The sequence below is a fragment of the Octodon degus genome, unplaced genomic scaffold (genome assembly GCF_000260255.1).
Source record: "Octodon degus isolate 3935 unplaced genomic scaffold, OctDeg1.0 scaffold00127, whole genome shotgun sequence".
NCBI classification, from domain to species: domain Eukaryota; kingdom Metazoa; phylum Chordata; class Mammalia; order Rodentia; family Octodontidae; genus Octodon; species Octodon degus.
The window spans coordinates 2,526,221-2,548,810 of record NW_004524703.1 but is presented as its reverse complement, the minus strand read 5'-3'; the positions used below and the strand labels follow the sequence as shown (position 1 = coordinate 2,548,810).

At 44.6% G+C, this 22,590-nt stretch overlaps 1 protein-coding gene across 5 annotated transcripts in view; it reads left to right on the top strand.

Moving 5' to 3' along the window:
• Sipa1l2 (signal induced proliferation associated 1 like 2) overlaps positions 1–22,590 on the top strand; it is a 179,676-nt gene that overhangs the window by 104,905 nt on the left and 52,181 nt on the right. For all 5 annotated transcript variants that reach the window (XM_023700841.1, XM_004640829.2, XM_023700839.1 and 2 more), the window contains exons 3-8: positions 3,237–3,370; positions 5,451–5,639; positions 7,424–7,598; positions 11,104–11,207; positions 19,643–19,800; positions 21,872–22,448. In XM_023700841.1, the coding sequence (XP_023556609.1) occupies positions 3,237–3,370; positions 5,451–5,639; positions 7,424–7,598; positions 11,104–11,207; positions 19,643–19,800; positions 21,872–22,448 (1,337 nt within the window). The remainder of the gene's footprint in view (positions 1–3,236; positions 3,371–5,450; positions 5,640–7,423; positions 7,599–11,103; positions 11,208–19,642; positions 19,801–21,871; positions 22,449–22,590) is intronic.

The window sequence follows — 22,590 nt, the reverse complement described above, 5'->3', positions numbered from 1 at the left end:
TCATGTTACAAGGTTTATAAGATGCCATATATGAGCTGGGAGAATAGCTCAGTGGATTAAAGTGCCTGCGTAGGCAGCCACAGCCGCTGGGGTTCGATCCCCAGTATGCGCTGAGATGGAGATTGAGACTGGGCATGGTGGCATGTGCCAATAATCCCATCTCTTAGGAGGCTGAACACAGGCAGTTCATTAGGAGTCCAATCTATGTAGTGAGACCCTATAGACCCTGTCCTAAAATAAAAAAAAAAAAAAAAAAAGATGCCATATATAAAGCAGATTTGACTACTTTTGCAAATAACTTCTTAAAGGGCGTTCTAAATGGAAGTTTTCTGCCTGATGGCCAGGTGTGTTTTTATGTGATAAAAATATTTTGTGAAATATTTTTCTTAATGCATTTCCTTTTTTAAAAATGTATTTGATTGTTATAGGGTCTCACTATGCAGCTTGGTCTAGTGGTGATCCTCATGCTTTCCGCCTCCCCAGCCCCTGGGATTATAGGTGTGCACCACTATACCCAGACTGTGGCTGGCTCAGCCCACCCTGGGGGCAGGGCTGGCACAGCATGTTGTGCCAGGGATCAGCCGTGGTCCCTGAGCTTGCCTAAGCAGGCACTTTAGTCTGCCGAGCTCCTCTTGTTGGCCCTTGCATTTCGATACTAATAAATAATCTGTTGAGATAAAAAGGAAAGTTATTGTGGGGATTATTACCTTCAGCTAGCAAACTATACTAGGTCAGTAAGTTTAAAGTTATTTTCTTTTTTCTTTCTTTCTTCCTTCCTTCCTTTTCTTTCTTTCTTTCTTTCTTTCTTTTTTTTTTTTTTTTTTTTTTGTGGTACTAGGGATTGAACGCAGGACCTTGCACTTGCCAGGCAAGGCAAGCACTTATTCTACTGAGCTATCTCCCCTGCTAAAGTTGTTTTCCATAAGGTCTTATACAATGCCAGTGGCAGCCCATCTGTCACTAATGCCAGTCTAAGAAACAACAGAATGATCATGATAGTTGTTTGATGCAGATACTGAACTTTAGACTCTTATTTTATTGAACATATTTTATTTTTTAAAAAATTTATCTATTTGGTATAGGGTCTTGCTGAGCAGCTCAGACTTGTAGTGATCTTCCTGTCTCAGCCTCCCCAGCGCTGGGATTACAGGTATGTGCCACCACACCTGGTCTTGGTGGCTGGCTTGTCATGGGGCCAGCACAGCATGTGGTATCGGGGTTAGAACTCTGGTCCTTGGACTTACCAGGCAGGCACGTAGACTGCTGAGCTATCTCCCTGGCCCTCATTGAATATTTTTTAAATGTTGATTAAAATCAGAAATAATTGCCTCTGGCTTAGTTCTCCTCTGACCCACACTTTGTTTTGTTTTGATGCATGTTTAGTTTCATGGGAGTTGTGTCTGTAATAGTTATCCTAGCAGTTGTCAGTATACACTATATGCAAGGGAAGCATTTCTCATTTTAAAAAATGATTACCTTAGTAATTCACCTTTCAGCCCCTGCAGTACTTTCCCTGATGCTCTTGGCCCTGGCTGGTTCTAAAGGGAAATAATGTCAGTGTCAATCTCTGTTTGTTTTCAAGCAGGAAATGATGTAAGTGGTGTGCCTTGGTGTTCAAGGTCCAGCTGGTCCTCGTGGTGGCTTTGGCTGCTGTTAGCACTGAGGCCAGTCCACCGTCCCACGGCAGTCGCTTGTCCTCTGCTTTCTCAGTAGCACTTCACATTCCTCCAGAATTTCTGTGGCTCGTATAGGTAGGGGCCTTTGGAAGAGCTGTGTGATTCCTTCAAGCTCATAAATGTTTCTTACATAGTGTCTCTTTGTGAGTAAAATCTGAAGAATCAGAAACTGATGCAGGAAAATTTCAGGTTTCACCCAGCCTAAGCAACTCACAAGACCTTGTCTCAAAATGGACCAGGGAATACAGTTAAGTGTGAAGACCTTGCGTTCAATCTCCAGACCCACACAATCAAAACAAAACAAAAAACTGAGAGTCAGGCAAGATTGCCTAAAACCATTAAGATTAGCTAATCCCAGAAGAAGGGAGAGATTATAGTGTTTTGCATATAGGGTAAAGGAATGGGTTTGCTGAGTATACACCTTGGAGAACAGGCCTGTGGCAGTTCTTTAAGAGTTCAATGTGTAGCCCCTGAGGCCGACCGTGCCAGCTGCTCCACGTGAATCATGTATATGAAGCTGTTAGGCACATTTTCAGGGGTGCATTAATAAGCAAGTCGGTGATTGCTCCTTCATTTTGTATGGCTAGACTACGATTGGGGTGTTGTGTTACATTTGGGCCATTTCTGAGGAAACAAAGTTTGGAAAGTGTAATGAAGTATCTTGGACCACTTCCAGCAGGCTCACCATGGAAGCTGTCTGTAGTCCTGGCAGATTGCTCAGGGTGCTGAGCTTAGTGCCACAGAAGGACTCTGCCTAGGACCTTTGTGTCAGGAGCAGAAGTTACTCTGGAGCATTCTCTGCATCGCCACTGCTGGGCAATGCCTGGAAAGTTGTTGTTACCTGTGTGGGTGGGAGATTGATGCTCACCTCTTAGGCATGTGGCCTGGAGGCTCCATGCTCCTGGGATGGTGAGCACCAGGTCTGTTGCTGCTGTGGAATTTTGTGATTCTAGATCCCTCTCAGGGACCAGGGATTATGGGGAGAGAATGACTGACACCCAGGCAAGTAAATGACTTGATTTGTCTATGAAATTGGACCTTGGCTGCCCAGTGATCCTTTCTGTGTTTCCTTCAACAGGGTTTTGCCTTAGACTTGCGGTATTTGTGTAGCAGCATAATTAATGGTAGCCTTAGCCATTCCATGGATGGGCAGGATTACTCTGGCCGTTCCTGAGTGCTTCCTTGAGAAACCTCTGGCACCCTTATTCAGTCCAAGGGGCACCCTCGAGAAAGGGAGCTAACTTGGTGCTGATTCTTTGAGAAGCTGTGTCCCTTTCTTGACATTGTCGAAAAGAAATGACTGATGTTCTTCCCAATGGCACTGTCCACAGAACAGCAAAGTCACAGCTTTGGGATGAGGAGGTGTCTGCTGCTCTGAACTAGCAAGAAGCAGAAGGAGAAAGAGAAAATGAAATAAAGGGAAGATAGAAGTCTGAACTGGAAACCCAGAATTTCAATCAAACATACGCTGGGATTGTGGTGTGTGAATCGCACAAACTAAGATGCCCATACTGTTCCTCAGTGCTTTCTTTCTTGTGCCTCTGTTCTCATGCATTCTAGAACACCAAAACTACTTTGGAATCGACGAAAACCTTGGCCCTGTGGCAGTGAGCATCCGCAGGGAGAAGGTGGAAGATGCCAAGGAGAAAGAAGGGTCCCAGTTCAACTACAGAGTGGCATTCAGGACAAGCGAGGTAAAGCTGCTGTCTGTTCTTATCGCCAGGGCAACAGTCAGGTCCACGATGGGCAATACCACTTTGGTATGTGTTAGACAGGGTGTTGAATTATGTCCTTAATGATAGCAGTATTTAAGGTAATTGCAAAGGAGGCTTACAGGACTTTATTTCAAGTGAAAAATATAGAAACCTGTCATGGACGTGCCAGCATACATGCTAGATAGGCCTTCATGCTAGAGACAGAGGGTGTTGGAGCTGTAAAACTGGGACACAAACATGGACTATGTAGTCGATACCTGGTTGAAAATGATATAAAATCTTTTTTTTTTTTTTTTTGCGGAACCGGGGATTGAACTCAGGCCCTTGTGCTTGGCAGGCAAGCACTTATTCTACTGAGCCGTCTCCCTGGCCCCTAATGATATAAAATCTAATGCAGAAAGTCAGGTAGTTGCAACGGTGGAGTATTCAATGAGTTGTTTTGTCAGCCTAGTGTAGCAGCACTGGCTTCCCACACCTTGTTGTGTGGAAGACCCAGCTTAGCTCCTTGCCTGTGTCCTTTTCCTGAAAACCCAGGGTAGTTACACAAGGCATAGAGTCAGGACTAAGTGGACCGTGGTGCTGGCTCTTGTGAGGAGCTAGATCTGCTCTGCCATGCGCATTTTATTCCCATTGCCCTCCATCACTAGGGTGATACGCTGTATGCTTGGCAAGTGTTGCAGGACATGTGGGCACAGCTGCGGGCCTGGTTATCTGGGAAACAGAGGAGGAAGAGCACAAGATCTGGGCTAGGAGATAGTGCTGGGTTTGTAGCTCAATATTTGATCCCTTGCCTGGCATGTCTAAGGTCTTGGTTGTATTTCTGCAGCACCGTAGAAAAAAAGTTCTAGAATGTTTTAGTTTTCTCTTGGCAGATCAGGCAGGGAAAAAAGAGCCTTTTTAGGTTCCTGCAGCCCCTGCAGCCTGTGCTTCTCGTCTGGAGTGTGTGGGTCCCAGTCACCTATATGTTAGGCTGGGTGTGACCAACTGCCTTCAAAGCAGCATGGTTCATGTACAAGGCTTGTGCTGTCCAGGTCAATAGCCCAGAGCCACAGGTGGCTGTTTGTGAAATCGGAACTGCATCCCTTGCACTTTGTGGTCACTTTCCACAAAGCCACTTTCCAGTGCAGCTTGTGCCAGCCCAGAGCATTCTCACCAAACAGGCAGTCTGTTGGCCTGTGTTGGGTGTCCATGTGATGACACTCAATCCCCAGAAGCAGCAAGGTAGGATCAGAACCGGGGCTTGTTTTGTTTTATTTTCTGTCTTTCTTGGAATAGGATCTTGCTATGCACTTCAGGCTGGCCTTGAGCTCAGTTTGTAGCCCAGGCTGGTTTCAAACTTGCCGTAATCCTCCTGCCCCAGCTCCCTAGTGCTGGGATTATAGGCATGTGTTACCATGCTTGTCTAGAACCAGGTGGTGGCCTACAGTGCGGGGCTTCTCAGCATCTTAGTTGAGAGTGCTAAAAATGACAACCCTACACCTCCATGGTATGGTTGAGGTCATGTCCCAAACCATGGGACACAATCCCATGATTGTCTTTTCAGTCCTGCATCTCCTGGCATGGGAACTACTAGATGTCCATCATTAACCTTAGGGAGCTCAGCGTAGAAGTTAGATAGAAGGTAAGAAAAGGGGTAGCAGAAAAGAGCAGAGGTAGAGAAATGGGGAGGCAGGAGGAAAGGGGTGAAGAAGAGAGATAATAATGAGGCCACAGTGCTGTCTGTCCTTGGAATGGCTTTCCCATGGGGCCAGAACTGCAGGAAGGTCTTTGGTTTTCATGGCCTTGATCTGCTTCACTTCCTGTCTGTCTTTGGTACACAGCTGACTCTTTCAGCCTCTCTGGCTTCTTGATCCCTTTACGTTATTTCTGTTTAAAAAGGGAAAATACTGATTTTGCACATTCAAATTAGCACTGTAGTCCCATTTACCCTAGTCAGAAGAGCCTTGCTTCTCTTTTTCATTTTCAAGGCAGTAACTAGGATCTAATACTGGCTGTGTTTTCTGGACTCTGATTAGGTGGCCAGGACTAAGAACTGACTGCAGCCTTATGTTTCCTGCAGCTTACAACCCTGAGAGGAGCCATCCTGGAGGACGCTGTGCCCTCCACAGCCCGGCACGGCACCACCCGCGGACTCCCCCTCAAAGAAGTTCTGGAATATGTCATTCCAGAGCTGAGCATCCAGTGTCTGCGGCAGGCTTCCAGCTCCCCCAAGGTCCCAGAGCAGCTGCTCAAGCTTGATGAGCAAGGGGTGCGTACGACCTGCGTGCCTGGGGTGTGCGTGAACTTGTGCCTGCGTCTCTAAAAGCTTGGGAGTTCCTCCCCATCCTTCTTGTAAGGCCATTGGTTTTGAGTGCCTGGAGGTACTTTCTTCCTAGTTTTCCCTCATACGGTAGCACCTCAGTCATGCAGATAAAGCATTTGGCAAACCCTTTTGTTTGTTTGTGGGTGACAAACACAAGTGCAGCAATCTTGGCCATACAAACACAAAACTGGCTGTCCTTCCCAGAATTGTGGACCAAATGAAGTTTGTGCACCGAGGTGCTACTGTATGCCTTTATGCTAGTTTATAGCTATAAAGGCATGACGCCTTTGTAGTGTATTATAAATCCTGCTGAGTTGTGACTTGTTATTTTTAACCTGCTTTTGTGTGTCCTAGTTAGCAAAAGGACATCTGTTCACGTGATTAATGGAGCTTCATAGTGCTTTTATCCAAGGCTTAAAAATCTCACATTTGGCTATTACACTTACGGCTTGTAAGTTTGAGCCTACCCTGAGCAATTTAGTGAGACTTTGTGTCAACATTAAAACAAAAGCATAAAAATGGGCTAGGGGTGTAGCTCAGTGTAGAGGCCTGGGATCAATTCCCAGTACTGGACAAACAACAAGGAGGAAAAGAGATTACACAGATTTTGACCTCTCAAGCTTTGAGGCGGCCTGGCCTGCAGAGGCTGCCTAGGCCATGGCAGTCCTTCTTGCAGTGTTGCTGCCACTAGGTATTGATATTGTGTTGCTGCTCAAGGGAAGTGAGTATCATTTTGCCTTACTTTGCTGCAATAGGCAGCTATGAATTTTGATTAAAGGCTGTATTTTACATCTCAGTAATAAAAGCAAACAGTGTTATAGATTGATTTCTTCAGGGAATCCATGGTGTCTGAAAATCTGTCAGCTCCATAGTTCAGATTGCTGGTGGTAAGATAAAGAGCTCTGATTGCATAAAGGAGACGCAGTTCTTTTAGGGCAAAATGAGAATGCTGTAAAATTGGAACCTGTTTATCCCTGGCCTCTGGAGGATGCCCCATCGCTTCCAGTGGGACACGGGATTAACTGGTGCATAGGAGTACAGCAGGGGCTCTTCCATTTTTATTATAACTTTCTATGACATGTTGTGTCTTTAGCAGATGTTTTCAGGATAATAAAAAATGTGAGAAATGATTGTAATTGTATGACTAAAGTTACTTTTATGGAAACAGCATTTTTCTATTTATGCACATATATCACAATTTCCACTGGGGTTCTTTCCTTACCAGACCTTAATTTGATTTGTTTCCTTACGGTCATACATATTTCTATAAATGTTGAGATAAATCAAAGAAGAAAGAGGCATTAGAACCAGAGAAGAAAAACTTTAAGGTTCATGGCCTTTTCTTCTTCCAAACTTAAATGATATTCCTATTTACTCTATGTAGCTATAAGATTAAGTATTTCTCACAGTTATACTTTTTTAAGTAGATGCCTGAACCTGAGAACCCACTTGTCTTTGGGAAACCGGGCAACTCCTACATGCCTCTAGCCATGCATTTTATTTCCTAGAGTTTCTGATACTTCTCCAGCTATATTTTAGGGTTTCTGGGCTCCTTATTTGTAGCATTTTATAGAATGATGCTCACTCACATTTTGCTTATTTGCTTGTGGGAATTGGTCTGGCATGCTTTCCGGAGAAGAGTTCTAAGCTTCTATACTTTGAATTTTACTGGAAGTTAGCGTGTCTGTATACTTTGCCAAGTAATTACATTTCCTCCCTCCCCTTTTCAGCTAAGCTTTCAGCACAAGATTGGGATCCTTTATTGCAAAGCAGGCCAGAGCACGGAAGAAGAAATGTACAACAATGAGACAGCAGGACCAGCTTTTGAAGAATTCCTTGATCTCTTGGGCCAGAGAGTACGGCTGAAAGGATTCAGTAAATACCGCGCTCAGCTGGATAATAAAAGTAAGCTTGATGCACACAAGTTTATGTCTCCAAAGGTGGGCGTACCATGGAAGTCTGAGCAAGTGCTCACATGCCCTCCTTATCCTGACCAGGGAGCAGCCTTCTGGCTTATATGAAAACAGGTATAGATGTCCTCGGATAAGCAGAGGAAGCATTTTTTAAAGAGCTGTGTGTTTACAGTGTGCTCATGTCATGAGCTCAAGAGGGCCATGGTTTTTCTCTTTGAACTCTGGCAGAGATTCCCTGGTGCTTTTAGAAAATCTTTTTGAATCTTTCTTCTTTTCTTAGCCTCCCCTGTTTTGGTGACCCTGGTTTCAGTATACCCAGGACAAGCCCTATATTTATCCAAGAGACTCAAAAATAACCTCATGCACACATACTACTAGGCTCATTTTGTTTATTTCTGAATTCACAATAATAACTAGGGGTTGGACCAATGAATTGGAGACTGACATATCCTCGTCACCAAGGACCTGAGTCAGGCCCCTTGAGTCAGATATACGTCAGCTCTCAGATACCAGACTGAAGGCCCAGTTCAAAACATGGCCATCTCTGTGCCGTGGCTTCCAGTTTCAGCAGTATCTCCATTCACATAATTGCATTCTTCTTCATAGTCCTCATAAATTCTGTATCCCTTTGTGCTATCATTTAGTTGATGTTAACACCTCAGATACCAAGGCAGCATAATTTTGAGAATTTGGGGGAAATTCTGCTATTTACCAAGGAATTAATCCCTGTTCTTTCAATGAAAAGAATATCTGAGACAACTGGTTACCTAAGAGGTGACACAGGAAGTTTCCCTGTGGGAGCACCAGTACTGCCCAGGCAGGGCTGCAGGGGGGTGATCTGCTCCCTGAGGGCCCTGCCTCACTGTGTGGTCGATGCGGGATTGCCATTGATACTCTGACCTGGTGAGAGGAGTGCCTATAGTCAGTCCTGTTTTCAGACCTGCTCCTGAAGGCTGATGTTCACTCACAGTGCCAGGCAGTCGTGTTGACTCACAGCCGAGTCCATTGTTGAGTATTTATTGGTTGTGTCACAGACACGTGGAGACTAGGGAAAGAGCTGGTGGCACCCAGCGTCTGGATGGTCACTTTAAGACAGATCCATGACACCTTTCCTGCTTTCCTTCTTTTTCACATTCCCTGTTGCTACAAACCACAGCTTACCTGCTAGGGTTGCCGTGCTGCCTGGCAACCTTTTCTGAGGAGCAGCTGAGGACTTGAGCTCCTGCTGCTCAGTGTACATCCTCGGTCCCCACTGGACTGCACTGCCAGGACGTCGTAGGCAGGACTTCTGGCCTATGGGACCTAGACAAGTGGAGCATAGTTAATCCAAGCACTCTCCTTTGCACAGGCTGACATCGTCTTCAGTTTGGCATGACTGGGGACATGTCCTTGACACAGGCTACTCAAGGAGGTAGGAACCTAAGAAACCAGATTTGGATAGGTTAAGGAGGCACGGATCTTTAAGAGCAAGGAATTCTGTGAGTTACAGAGAAGTATGGCACGTCTTTGAAGAAAAGGGTTGAAGAATTAAGCATTTTTTAAATATTCTAATAGAAATTAGTTGTTTTGTGGATTTGACATGTGAAAACCTTCCTTCTAAAATTTAGGATAGTTGGGTTCTAATTGTAATTTTAACTCTGCTCTTGGGATGTGGGTCAAATATAAGCCTTGGGTACCTGAAAAGAAAAGTTCAGGGTATGGATTATAGTACCTGCCAGCTCAAAAAAAAAAAAAAAAGAGGGGGGGGACTGTTTGCACAAAACAAATAGAATAGGAACGGAAGACTTGGCCACTAAGAAATTATCCCCCTGGATGTTGCTTAGGTCATTGCTATGTTGCCATTTAAGATAAAAACCTTAACCTTCAGAACATTTACTTTTCAGAAAGGCCCCTTTTAGTGCTGCTTAGGATAGATAACTTAAGACCACCACTTGCGAAGTGCCTCTGACACACACACACAGTATGTTCTTTCATGGCATTTTCCTAATATGAAAGTTATTTCTGGAGAGTGTTTCTCTTCCTGGATCCTGACCACTATGGTGCAAGTGCTAGAATGGCTGTCATGGGTTCTAGCTATTTTGTCACCAACCTTCTGTTTGGTGGCCAGTGAGCCAGGTGCTTATGGCTAGGCTGTGGCATGCTTATCGTTCATTAAGACTGTGATCACTTCCTTGCCACATTTATTCCAAATTCTGAGTCAAGAGAGTTAAAATAGACTATTGTTTTCTAAAAAGTCTTATGAAAGTAACAGATATGTGTTTAATGAATACCCAAAAGGAAGAATTCCTTTATTTTAGGACAGATAGGTGTACTGCTTATTAGATGAGTATCTGGTGTGACCGTCTTTGAGGTCCTTTGTGCACATCTGCAAGGGACCACTGCAGGTGCTCTTGCCATTGTGAAGGTGCTGCCTGGAGTGCCTTTCCAGGGCACGTGAGGACTGTGTGATGTTTCTTCCACAGAATGTTCAACACTATCTCTGAATCACAAATAAATTTTACAAAGAAAGACATACAACAGGATGCAAAAGAGATAAAGGTTCATGAATGTTAAATACGTGTTTTAAAACAAACATTTAAATTTTCTGACTAAATATATCCCAAATTACCCCAAATAACTAGAGACTTCCCCAGCACACAGTAGAATAAATTATGGCAAATGCCTTCCCCCCCCCCCCGCTTTAAAAGGGGGGAAAGTAAGCCTTTATATAGACCAAGAATTAAGGAGGGAAGTTCCAAATTTCTTGTGTGTCTTCAATTTCTGTGTGTCTTTGCTTTATTTATCCTATGCGAAGTGGCCTGAAATTTTATTCTAGATATATTACTGAAGACCTTCCTAGTCACTCAGCTGTGTGTCTGGGGTGCGCCGAGGCAGCACAGGGGGATTTTGAATTTGCAAGGAGTCAGTTTGCTTTCAAAACGATGCACAGCTCTGTACTGAGCAGGGCTGAGATGTTGCTGTGTAGAAGACGTGTCAGTGCAGCAGCTGCAGCGTGAGAGCACAGCTGGCCTCCTCCTTAGTTTCCACATGTATTGCCGCTGCATTTTTTGGTGAAAGAAGTAAAATACTTATACACTTCAGAAAGACATTTTAAAATAATATTTGTCGTCCCTGTTTCCATATTGTATCGGTTCTGATCCATTTTCCTGTAAGATCACAGGCCATAAAATGACTGAAAACCACTTGCAAACACGCACAGGTCCTCTCCCCTCTGCTTGCCTGTAGGCTGCGGGCAAGAGTCCCTGGGTGGGTTTTGAGTCCACACCACAAGTTAAGAACAGAAGAAAACCAGGAGGAACCCACACATTCTGTCGGAGGAGCAGAGAGCCTTGGCCACAGCCTTGGGCGGAAGTGGGTAGAAGCTGGGCTGAGGGGAGCCGGAGAGGCCCCTGGAGACTCAAGGTCACAGTGCGCGCGTGTGTTTTGCAGCTGGCTCACCTTTTATAGAAATACCTTCTAAGTGTTGCCTAACGTGCTTTTGTAATTTTGGCTTTCAGCGGATTCCACAGGAACCCATTCCCTGTATACCACATACAAAGACTATGAGCTCATGTTCCACGTGTCGACCCTGCTTCCCTACATGCCAAACAACAGGCAACAGGTAGGTCTTCCTGGCCCCGCACCACCCTTGTGACTGTGTTTTCTCAAATTGAATTAATAGCGTTTTACTCTTTTATCATTTGGGCTCGCCAGCAAGTATTACTGAAGTTTTTGCTTATTATAAAACCTGAAAGCACTTCTGTGCTTACCCTTATTGCTTGCTGGGCAAAATCTTAAGAGAAATCCAAAAGCCTAACTGCGTAGACCCAACTTGAATTTCTGCATGTGGATAAATGACTTATTTATAGACTACTATTTATAGTTGTCGCTGGGGCCATTCTCAGCTATTCTTCCTTGTTCCGCTTTCATTGTTTTAATTAGATTTATTAACTACAATGTATTGACCCTTTTAGAGGAAAAGATATCACTGTGCCCAGACTTTGAATGCAGCCACTTGTGAAGAGCTACGGACATATGAAAACTTGAATGATGCATTAAACATAAAATGAAAGATCACTTACTAGAGATAACTTAGTGCATGTTTGCAGTACGTAGCAGTCACATTCATCGTGGGGGGAACCCAGTTCTTTTTTATTTTTCCATCCCTCCCCTTTTCCTCAGTCCCTTCAGATGGGTTGAGCAAGTTGTTTTCCAAATCTTTTAGGTATCGTATGCTGGAAATAGTTACAGTGTCCTGTCTGCTCTGTGAGCTTGAGAGCACTTTGAAGATTGTTTGGTACAGAAAAGGACCTGGTTAGGGGTATGGAGGGCCTGGGGGAGGGGAGTGCTCCACACCAGCTTGCTTAGAAGGTGTGGGCTCTGCAGTGTGCCGGCAGCAGACTGAAAGCTGAGGGTGGCGAGTCTCTGAAGGTCACTACCAGGCAGGCTTGCCCTGTACTAGGATCTGATTTGGAGCCTGCCTTAACTGGCGGGATATGACTGTGTTTGGGTAAACGCAGAGTTAAGACCAAGTTTGCTGCAGTCTTCTGATACTGCCTCCTTGTTCCTCATTTGCTCTGAGTAAATCAAACCAGGGAGAGCAGAGGAGTTCATTGACAGGAATTTGTCCAATGTATAAAGACTAACTGCTCCAGAGAATTTTCTCATTTCTTGTCTTTAAAACACTTGTGAAATTCTGTCATCAAAGTTAGCATTTTTCCTAAAGAAGAAAGAGGCTGCCTGCCTCTTCTGTCACTGGTAGAAGGAAGCACCATAGATCTTCTAGCTGGGATGAGAGGGATCTCAGACTGACTCCCCAAGCTCTTCTGCCAACAGTGGCTCCTCTGTTATGGTAATCACTAGCTGGGTTTTCTTGCCATTTTCTACCTAATGTTTACTTCTATCCCTTGGCCTTCCTAAACTTTTTCTTTGTTTTCTAGTAATCATGGTTCTTAACCATCTTCAGATGATAGGACTCTAGATTCCATATCTGTGTATTTTATATGAGACAAAATTATAATCTGTAGATTATTTATACATTTGTGTATGATTAAACTTAAAGAATGTTTAGCATTTAAAAAATGTATTTGGAATAATGCTGGACAGATTCATTGGGTATTAAGGAGCTTGATTTAGACCAGACCAGCTGCCCAGTTGTAAATTGTTGAGTAATTAAATTCTGGGAGCTGGTTCTCAGAAACAAATTGGGCCTGCCCAGGCCAAGAGAATCTGTCAGCCTGGGGTGGAAGTGCAGCCAGCAACTCCTGACCGAGGTCCGAGGGCTCTAACTACGTACTGCAGTCAGTGGACTGCCGGCTGAACTGGCCCCAGGTTTCCACTTGTGGTAAAGTCTGCTGTTCCTAGAACTCAACACTGGCTTTTCCTCCCTCTTTCATTGTGTGGTAATTCTGTGTACAGTGGTGTTCTCTAAACTATTCTTGAAAAATTCTGCACAGAAAAAACATGAAAAGCCCAGAAGTGGAGATGCAAGTAGGGAGGGGATATTTCAGCTTCCCAAATGGGTGACCATAAGAAAAAAATCCCTGTAAAGATAAAAAATCCTTGATGTTTATGTGACACATTTTATAGCCTAATGCCTTTAGTTCACCTCTTGTTTCTGACTGAGAGGCCGGGGCAACCTAAGCTGAGCAGACAGCCGAGAGGTGGGAAATGGTAAAGGCATTTTGTGTTTCTCGTGGAGTAGGAGTGATCCTGTGTGGGTCCTGCAGATGCCATGCGTGAGCACACAGCTCGAGAGAAGGAAACAGGGAGGAGAGCATGAAATGAGTCTGCAGACTTGGTCTCTACCTGGTCCAGTTTTCTCACCTGTGGCCTGGCTGAGGCCTTCAGTCTCTGGAGGAGCTTGAGAGTTGCAGGATGGGGATGTGGTCCAGAGTCCACTGCAGCAAGAAGGATTCTGGGGTGGCCAGAACAGAAGGAGGGTGCAGTGCCCAGAGTGCCACCCATGGCTCTGCAGTGGGGATGCTTAGGTTCTGTCTGCCTGGACAGTTCCACGTTCAGGGGCCATGTTTGAGGCATTCTTCCTCTAGGTCAAGAATAGCTTCAGCAGGCTATAGCAGATGTGAGGGAAGGGCTGTGAACCAGACTCAGGATTTGACACCCAGCCATTAGCTTGGTGGCCTGGGGAGGTTTCACTAAGCTTCTCCTTTTTCTCCCTTCACCAAGAGTCCATGCCTAGAACTGTGCGCAGCCTGTGATGGGCCAGCAGTCTTCGCTTGTTGAATGACAGATAAGTGGACTGACCTTTCTCAGTAGTCCTTCCTGCAAATAGTAGAAGTTAGTAAGTGTGACTCAGTGCTAGGCACAAAGTACTCAATCCATTTTAGTTCTTTCACAATTCATTAGCTGTAGAGACTGGTATAATTTAATTTGCGTCTTATTTTTCTGTTCCTATTCTTAAATATTTATAAAAGCTAAGGTTTGAATGGTTAAGAAAGTAAGAGACTAACTTTATGAGTAATTCCAGGAAATTGTTACCCTGACATTTAATAAATTATTTTACAAATAGTGGGTTGTTACCAGAATGTTCTGTGTGCCACTTTATAGTCTTAGACATGTTCTTGCCGAATTTATTATGGGTGGTACTGACTGCCTGATTCTTCCCCAGCCCCACCCACGCCCACGTGTTCCCACAGAGGCCCAGTATCCATAGTGATGAGCTGGGGTCGTGGGTGCGGTTTGAGGCCATAGGACTTCGCACCTGTTGCTGGCTGACACACAGGCAAGGGGGGGCCCCGGCCCTTGGCCTCATTAGCACCATCGTGATTTTGACTACTTAACTGGCCTAGACTTGTCCACATCAGGTCTGATTTCTGCTGTTTGTTCTTGTAATAAGATGAAAGCTGATTCCAAGATGCATTAAAAATTTTAGAGCCCTTTGCCCAACTGTTGCACAAGTTTAGTCTGTGGAATGCCTCCCCCGCTAGGCAGAAGTTCCACCTAGCAAGGGGACAGAGGGCCTTCTGGGAGCACTGGCATTCTGGACTTGGGCCCAGACTTGTCCCATGGCCCGTCCACTGGCCCTAGGCAATCTCCCCGTGTGCCCGCCTTCTGTAGATAGAGTCATCGTTCAGCCATCATGGGTTTTCATCCAGGAAAGACCTTCACAGGGCAGCTTTAAACTTGACTCTGGCAAGGGTGGCCTTTTACACCATGGTAGCTGACACATACTACCATTTTTCTTTTTATGCATGGGCAAAGTTCAAGCTGCTCTGCTTAAAAAGGGCATGGAGGATGGCAGACCTCAGGAGTGAGGCCAGTCCAGGTTCCTGAGACACTGCTCCTGTGGACTTGATCCCACAGAGGCAGTAGTACATGGCTTACTAGTCCTGGGCCTCTTTGTCCATGTCAGTACGAGCCATTAGAAGCCAGCCCTGCCTGGAGGGGATTTGTGTATGTCCCTGGGTCCTGGGTTGATACTGCTAGGGAACTGTGAATAGTATAGCTAAGTGCTTTTTTTTTTATTGGGGCTTGAACTTGGGACCCTGCACTTGCCAGACAGGTGCTTATGCTGCAGAGCTATATCTCCAGCTCTAAGTGGTACTTGAATTTAAGCAGATCTTGCCATATTTGGGTTCGTCTGTGAAGAATACTGTGAAATATTTTGTCAAGGTAAAATACTTGTTGGGCTTTTAGTGATGAGCTTTAGTCTCAGATCACAAGTAGGAAAGTGGCTTTATACCAGAGCATGAGGCTTTTGCTGCTTTTAATTGGTATTGCTCAGAGTCAAGACAGAGATTCTGTATTTACCTCTCCATCAGTCTGTCTTTCTCTTAACTTTGCAAGCCATTGAGAATCTACCTTCTTGGCTTATTTCTATTTTTCCATTTATAAAATGTTCAGCATTGGTTAGTGAGTTTGTACATTTCCATGGTACAATAGTATGGGTGTATAAATGGTAAATCAGTGATGAATCTTTGAAACAGTAATGAATTTGACATGCTCTTACTGATTTGAGATAAGAACCATTAACTAACATTCATTGTTTTTGCAGAAAGCACATAAGCCTTTCCTTCCGTAATTTCAGATCTTTTGTGTTTAGGTGGTGATGCATGTAGGGTGCCCCTTCTTTTCCTCATTAAACACATTCTATGTTCACTTTTTCCATAAAAAACCAAGAATCAGGACAGAATTCTAACCACTGGAATGGATTCTTAAGTATAGGGTACACCAGGGTGTGTGTGTGTGTGTGTATGTGTATGTGTATGTGTGTGCACTACATGTACACACATGTAGCCATGAACATGTGTAAGAGCACATTGTATGGATGATGTCCCTAAGGGAGGAGAAGCTGACCTCCATGTGACCAGGTAGAACCCGATGTTCATTAGTAGGTCAGGTGGCTGTCTACAAGGTTAGGGGTGGGTGACGAGCTCACAGACCTGAAGCAAGCATCCCTGCTCCTGTTGATGGGCTTTAGATCTGAACCCAGGAACCAGGAAGGGAAATTTGTGGCTGCTTTTTGTGGACTATAGAGCTCCTTTCTCCGGAGAATGTCCCCAGACACCAGCCTCCCCAGCCCCAGATGCAGCTTCTCTGTCACTCCCAAAAGCTGCTTCTCACACATGCTGTGCGGGCTGCCCTCCCCTAGGATGAGTTGCAGAATGGACGGTTTCCTCCTTGCTGTGATTAAAATGGAAAAGGAATTTACCCATAAGGTAGTAGAACCAAGCTGCTGCAACATTGTGCCATTTCTGATGCAAGTGTAACGGTCTCCCAGTTGTCTATTCTCACTCACTTGTGATTGTTGTGCCAAGTTCCCCTGGTCTTGGGAGGCCTGGGGTTTGTATGAAGAACTGAGTCTCAGCCCCAGGGTTGCTGTTCTGCAGTGTGCGTGCCTCTGCCCCAGATCTGAGTGAAGACTCGGCTTTCATCTTCTTCATCACAAGAATGCATTCTTGTTTCACAGTTTGAATTGAGTGTTGTAGCTTTGTTAGGACTGTGTCTAAATCTGTCAAGTACAATTTTATTAATGCACTGTTGCAGTTGAAGACACTACACTGGTTCTATCTGCAGCATAGGGGAAAGTGTTATCTAATTCACATGCGTACAAGAAGTGAGCCCAAGAAGACGCCATTCATTCGGTCTCTACGAGGCGCACCATGCGAGCTGCCAGGCTGGTCATGGCTGGCTGCCCCTCTCCTGTGGCCTTCGTACTGATTCTAGAGGGTCTCACTGAGCAGGGAGACAGACATGGAATCCTTGCTGAAGAAAACATTAACAAAGTTTATGCAGTTACCTTGTTTGGCAAACTCTTAAAAACAATAAAGAATATTTGTTAACTTTTGAGATTTTTTTTCTTTAGTCTCTAAGCAAACTTGAGAATTTTGCTAACAAACAACATTTTCAGTATTTTATAGTCCTTAAAAAACTTTTGAATTTATTCTATATATCTCCCTATCACTTTATATTTTTCTCCACAATGTAGTGCATTGTGTGACCATTGTAAAAGTAACTGGACTTTTTTTTTTTTTTAACTTTATTTTACAAAGCAAAATATGCTGAGAAAAGGACCTAAGCATTGTGACCTGTAGTCACGGTAACTGACCTTAAAGTTTTCTTCAGGAAGTGCAAAGCCCATTCTGAAGGAGCAAGGGAAATCAGGTAGGGGCAGCTGACCAGTGACTATCACAGGGATTGCACACCAGGGGCCTGCTGGGCCCCTGCAGAGCAGCACTGCCTCCCTTGATGGCTCGTGCAGAGGCCCTGCTGGGCCTTTCCCTCTCTGAGCTCCATCCATCTTCCACTGGTCACTCTGAATTCCTGCGTGGGCAGCTTACATGTGTGCTGACACCTACAGTGGATGTGTTAGGCATGGCTTTAGCATAACTACTCATTGGCTCTTGACTTTTCCTTTTCCTGGTACAAGACATGAATCATAGCTTTCAGTTACTGAAAAAATACAGACCGTCTTTGCCAACTACAGCTTTCAGTAATCCACTTACATTCATTTTATCGGGTATATTTTAAAGATCTAGCAAGGTTTTGTTTAAAACCACACATTTAAATGAGGTGATTTATTGGATCAGTATTGTTATATATTAATAAGTTTCAAAACTTCACTTATACACTACAGGGACTTTTATATGTTCATAACTTTAATGTGGGGATCCAAGGAGGTGTTGTCCGGGATATGAATCAGTGATTTCACTGGCCTGTGGAAAGCTCAGAAGGAAGGAACATTTCAATCTCAATGTGCGAGGCCTTTTATCATGTAGAATCACACAAGTCAGGGGCCTGACAATGAAATCCTTTTTGTATCTGGATTTAAAAGGTTTTAAAATGAACTTGATGCTCTTTATAGTGAAATATGCTGTGTGGTGCCAAATAAATTTAAAGGCCTGGTCATTGTCTTTGTTGGTACTAATAAAGAGATTTACTGCCTGAGCTCATTCCCTCCCTGCAGTGACATCATCAGCTCCTATGAGTATGACTGTGTATGTTAAAACCAAGTCACAGTTGTCTGTTTTCACTCGCTTGTGCTTGTGGTGCCGAGTTCACACTGGTCGTGGGAGCCCAGAGGTTTGTGTGAGGGACTGAATCTCAGTCTTTCTGAGCATGCCCCGCCTCCCTTCACCTGTGGGAGCTTACAGAGCCTTGCCTGTAAATGGATGTACAGGAGGGAGGGCAGCTCTCACAGGTTTGAAGTGCAGCGCCACACATCAGTAAATGAAAACCGGTCTCGTTCTTTCATTCATTTACTAAGGTATACTGAGTGCAGCTCTGTGCTGAGCATGCTGCTCTGTGCTGAGCGTGCAGTTGGGAACCAGAAACCCGACATCAAGGGCTGGGTGAGGTGGCACATGCTGCAATCACAGCACTCAGGAGGCTGAGACAGGAGGATTGGTCATGTTTGAGGCCAGCCAGAGCTACAAAAATGAGTTCAAGGCCAGCCTGAACTGCATAATGAATTCCTGTCTCAAAAGACAAAAAAAACAAACAAAGCAAAACCCTACAACCTCAGCAGGACACAGTATCTCTAGCCTTGGAGGCTGAGGCCTGATGCAGAAGTAGTAGGCTACCTCTCGAAGGATAGAGGACAACTAGGGTCATAGAAATAGGCCTGGGCGCGACGGGGAGCAAGATGTGGCCTTTGTTCAGCTGAAGTGGATCTCTGCCAACACCTGAGTTGTCACCAGTGAGTTTGAGTGAGGGCACATTCTTGAAAGAAGTACTGTCAAAGATGGGAGTACTGTGATTGTTGTTGTGTTAATGTTCACAGTAGCCATGATACAGAATCAACCTAGTTGTCCATGAGCAGATGAATGGATAAAGAATATGTGTCATAAATACACAGCAGAGCATCGCCCATAAAGGAGAGCGATATTCTGTCATTTGTAGCAAAAGGGATGGAACTGGAACATATAGGTTAAGCGAGACAGAGAAAGACAAGTGCCATACGCGTTCTTACAGATACTGATTTCAGAAAGTTGACCCGAAAGTAGGATAGCAATTACTAGATTTGGAAGAGAAGGGGGAGTTAGGAGGGGGAGAGATAGAAAAGGGAGATTGGGATTTTTGTTTTATGTGTTGTACTAGGGATTGAACCCTTCATCCCCAGTGATTTTGTTTTGCTGACAGTGTCTTAATAAATTACTCAGGCTGGGTTCACATTTACAGTCATCCTGCCTCAGTCTCCCAGAGTGCTGGGATTATAGGCATACCACCATGCCCTGTGAGAGGTTGGATTTGTTAAGTGCGTGCTATATACATGTATAGAAATGTCACTGAGCCCCATTCATATGTACTAATCAATCCATGCTGTTAAAAACAAAGGCGTCCTTAAGATGTGACTGCTGTGGGTCCTTTATCTCCTGTCTGACTGGTGGTTTATACATATGGCTGCAAGGCATTGAGTTTTCTGACCATTAACCTGATGGAACTCTGCTTCTGGATTGCATTAGAAGGCCAGGTTTCAGTTAATTAGCTTGAGTGTCTTGTCCACCCAGATGACAGTTGCTGTTCTTGCTGCAGATGTATTCCATGGGTTGTGTGTGGGAAAAATTGGTCACCTGTGTGTGTTTCCCTCTGACACAGCTTCTGAGGAAGAGGCACATTGGAAATGATATCGTCACTGTAGTCTTCCAGGAGCCCGGAGCACTCCCATTCACCCCGAGGAGCATCCGTTCCCACTTCCAGCACGTCTTTGTCATTGTGCGGGTACACAACCCCTGCACAGAGAACGTCTGCTACAGGTGAGTCCAGCCCACTGGCCTCCTCCTGCCATCTGCCAGGAGGCCTTTATCTTCCAAGTGTCCCTTTTCATCTTGTAGTGTTCCAGTTAATTCATATCTGATCACTTAGAGAAAAAAATGTCTGGCATTTGGGAGGGTTAGATTATCTCTTTCCTCCTGAAAAACTAAATTTGCCTGGACAATGCCATAGCATTTTCTTTCTGCCCAGAACTGGCCGAGGTGGCCCTCAATATCTTTCTCCCCTTGAAGAAGCCAGTACAGTGGTAAAGGATTCCTTCTCATCAGTGGTCCTAGAAATACTCCCTGCTCAGGCCTGCTGAGACCAAGGTAGACACTTGCTTCTGCTGTCACGGGCTTTCTGTGATTTGGCATCCTGAGCCATTCTTGCTCCTAGTCTTTACCCCATCTCATCTCTGCTTCAGCAAGAACTACTGAGCATACATACTACATGGCTGTGGGCAAGAGCCCATCTTGGCTCCAAGACTGAGTCCAGATTTCTTGCTTGCTGTGGGCTTTGTGGGAGGTTTTGTTTTGTTTCGTTTTGTTTTGCGTTTAGCACCTTTTCTTAAAATTTAGGATTATAGTACCTATTTCAGAATGTGGTTGTGAAGCTGGGTATGTTGGCAAAAAATGGGTATGGTGGTGCACATCTGTAACCCCAGCACTGTGGGAGGCTGAGGCAAGAAGATCACAAGTTCATACCCAAGTCATTCTTGCTAAGAATGACTTAGCAAGACCTTGTCACAAAGTAAAACATAAAAAAGGGCTAGAGATACAGCTCAGAGAATAGACCCTGAGTTCAGTTTGCAGTACCAACCAACCAACCAACCAACAAAAAAGTTGCTTTCTTATATCCTCATCTTACCGCAGTCGTTGCCAATCCAGCTGTCTATGGGCCCAGGCAACAGTACTAGGGTCTTTGTGGGGACCGTGGTCGGTGAGGACTGCAGAGCACACCTTGCATGCTGAGAGATCCATCCACATGTCGCATGGTACCCGTTTCCACCCATCTGAAACTGGTTCCCAGTGCAGTGTCCCCTCCCAGTCTAGGTGGTGTCCATACATTGAGTCTCTGGTCCCGTGGTGGTAGGCCTGGAGCCCCCCAGCAGCTGAACTGCATAGTCTCCTCTGCAGTGATTCTTGGGTACCTCCTTGCACTTAGGGCACTGGCCTGCCTGCAGGACTACTGTAAGAGAAGGCTGTTTGGAACAGTACAGCAGCCAGGCCAGTGGTGGTGAGCCTTTCAGAGCTTTCACTGATGACAGAGCCTGCTGCAGTACTCATGTTAGAGTTCACCCCAACTGATCCATGCTATACAGACTGTATGCTTAAAATAGGTAACAGAGGTGCAGACATAGTAAGTTGACTTTTTCTTCTGCGTTCTCACCTAGTGAGCAGCAGTTAAGGAGAATAATCTAAGATGAACCTTTAGAGTGGATTGGATACCTAGGCCTAGTGCTTTCTTTTCTCTCTCTCTCTCTCTCTCTCTCTCTCTCTCTCTCTCTCTCTCTCTCTCTCTCTCTCTCTCTCTCTCTCTCTCTTTTGTACCAGAGATCGAACTCAAGACCTTGTACTTGCCAGGCTGGTGTATACACTGTTGAGCTATCTCACTGTCTCCGAGAGCTTTATTTTTATTCAGTATTGTTTTAGTATCTGTTATTTCTAGTATTTTTAATTGATTTCTACCTTTTTGCTTGTATCATGAGCTGACCCACTAGCACAAAAGAAGTATCTTAATGATCTATTTACTTTTATTTCTCTTAAGTTTTCTGGTTTTTATGAAATTACAGGGGGGAGGAATATTTTTAAACCAGTATAGATCTTATGTGCTTTGCATTATTTTTCCTGTGCAGAAAATAGCATATGCAAATCTTCTGAGATGTCGTCACTAGATTTAAGAATTATGGTCACTAACTTAACAGTAGTGAGACTCAAATGAAATTGCCAATAGAGTCCTTCTAGTTTTTGGAAATGCCTTATCAGTGGTGTTCGAGATCAGGAAAGAGGAGCCTACAGAGCTGGGCTCTGTCCAATAGCTGTGGCCCATCTCATCTTCTTTTCTCTTTCCCAGTGTTGGAGTTTCCAGGTCAAAGGATGTGCCACCATTTGGTCCCCCAATTCCCAAAGGTGTAACTTTTCCAAAGTCAGCAGTGTTTCGGGACTTCCTATTAGCCAAAGTAATCAATGCAGAGAATGCAGCCCATAAATCAGAAAAGTTTCGAGCAATGGCCACTCGGACAAGGCAAGAATACTTGAAAGACCTGGCAGAGAATTTCGTCACAACTGCCACCGTGGACACTTCTGCTAAATTCAGCTTCATCACCCTGGGTGCAAAGAAGAAGGAGAGAGTGAAGCCTAGGAAGGACGCCCATCTGTTCAGCATTGGGGCCATCATGTGGCACGTGGTGGCCCGGGACTTCGGCCAGTCTGCGGACATCGAGTGTCTTCTTGGGATTTCCAATGAGTTCATAATGTTGATTGAAAAGGAGTCCAAGAATGTTGTGTTTAACTGTTCCTGCAGAGATGTTATTGGGTGGACATCTGGATTAATGAGCATCAAAGTATTTTATGAAAGGGGAGAATGTATCCTTCTGTCCTCAGTGGATAACTGTGCTGAAGATGTACGGGAAATTGTGCAGCGACTGGCAGTAAGTACGTTTTGTGTTTTTGTTTTTGTTTTTTTTTCAAAGTTTTATTGATAAACAGCAATGAGACAGTTTCAAATCAAATCGGAAGTACAGTTTCAACAAATAATACACTGCATATATTCTTCTTAGTGGTTAATTGCTG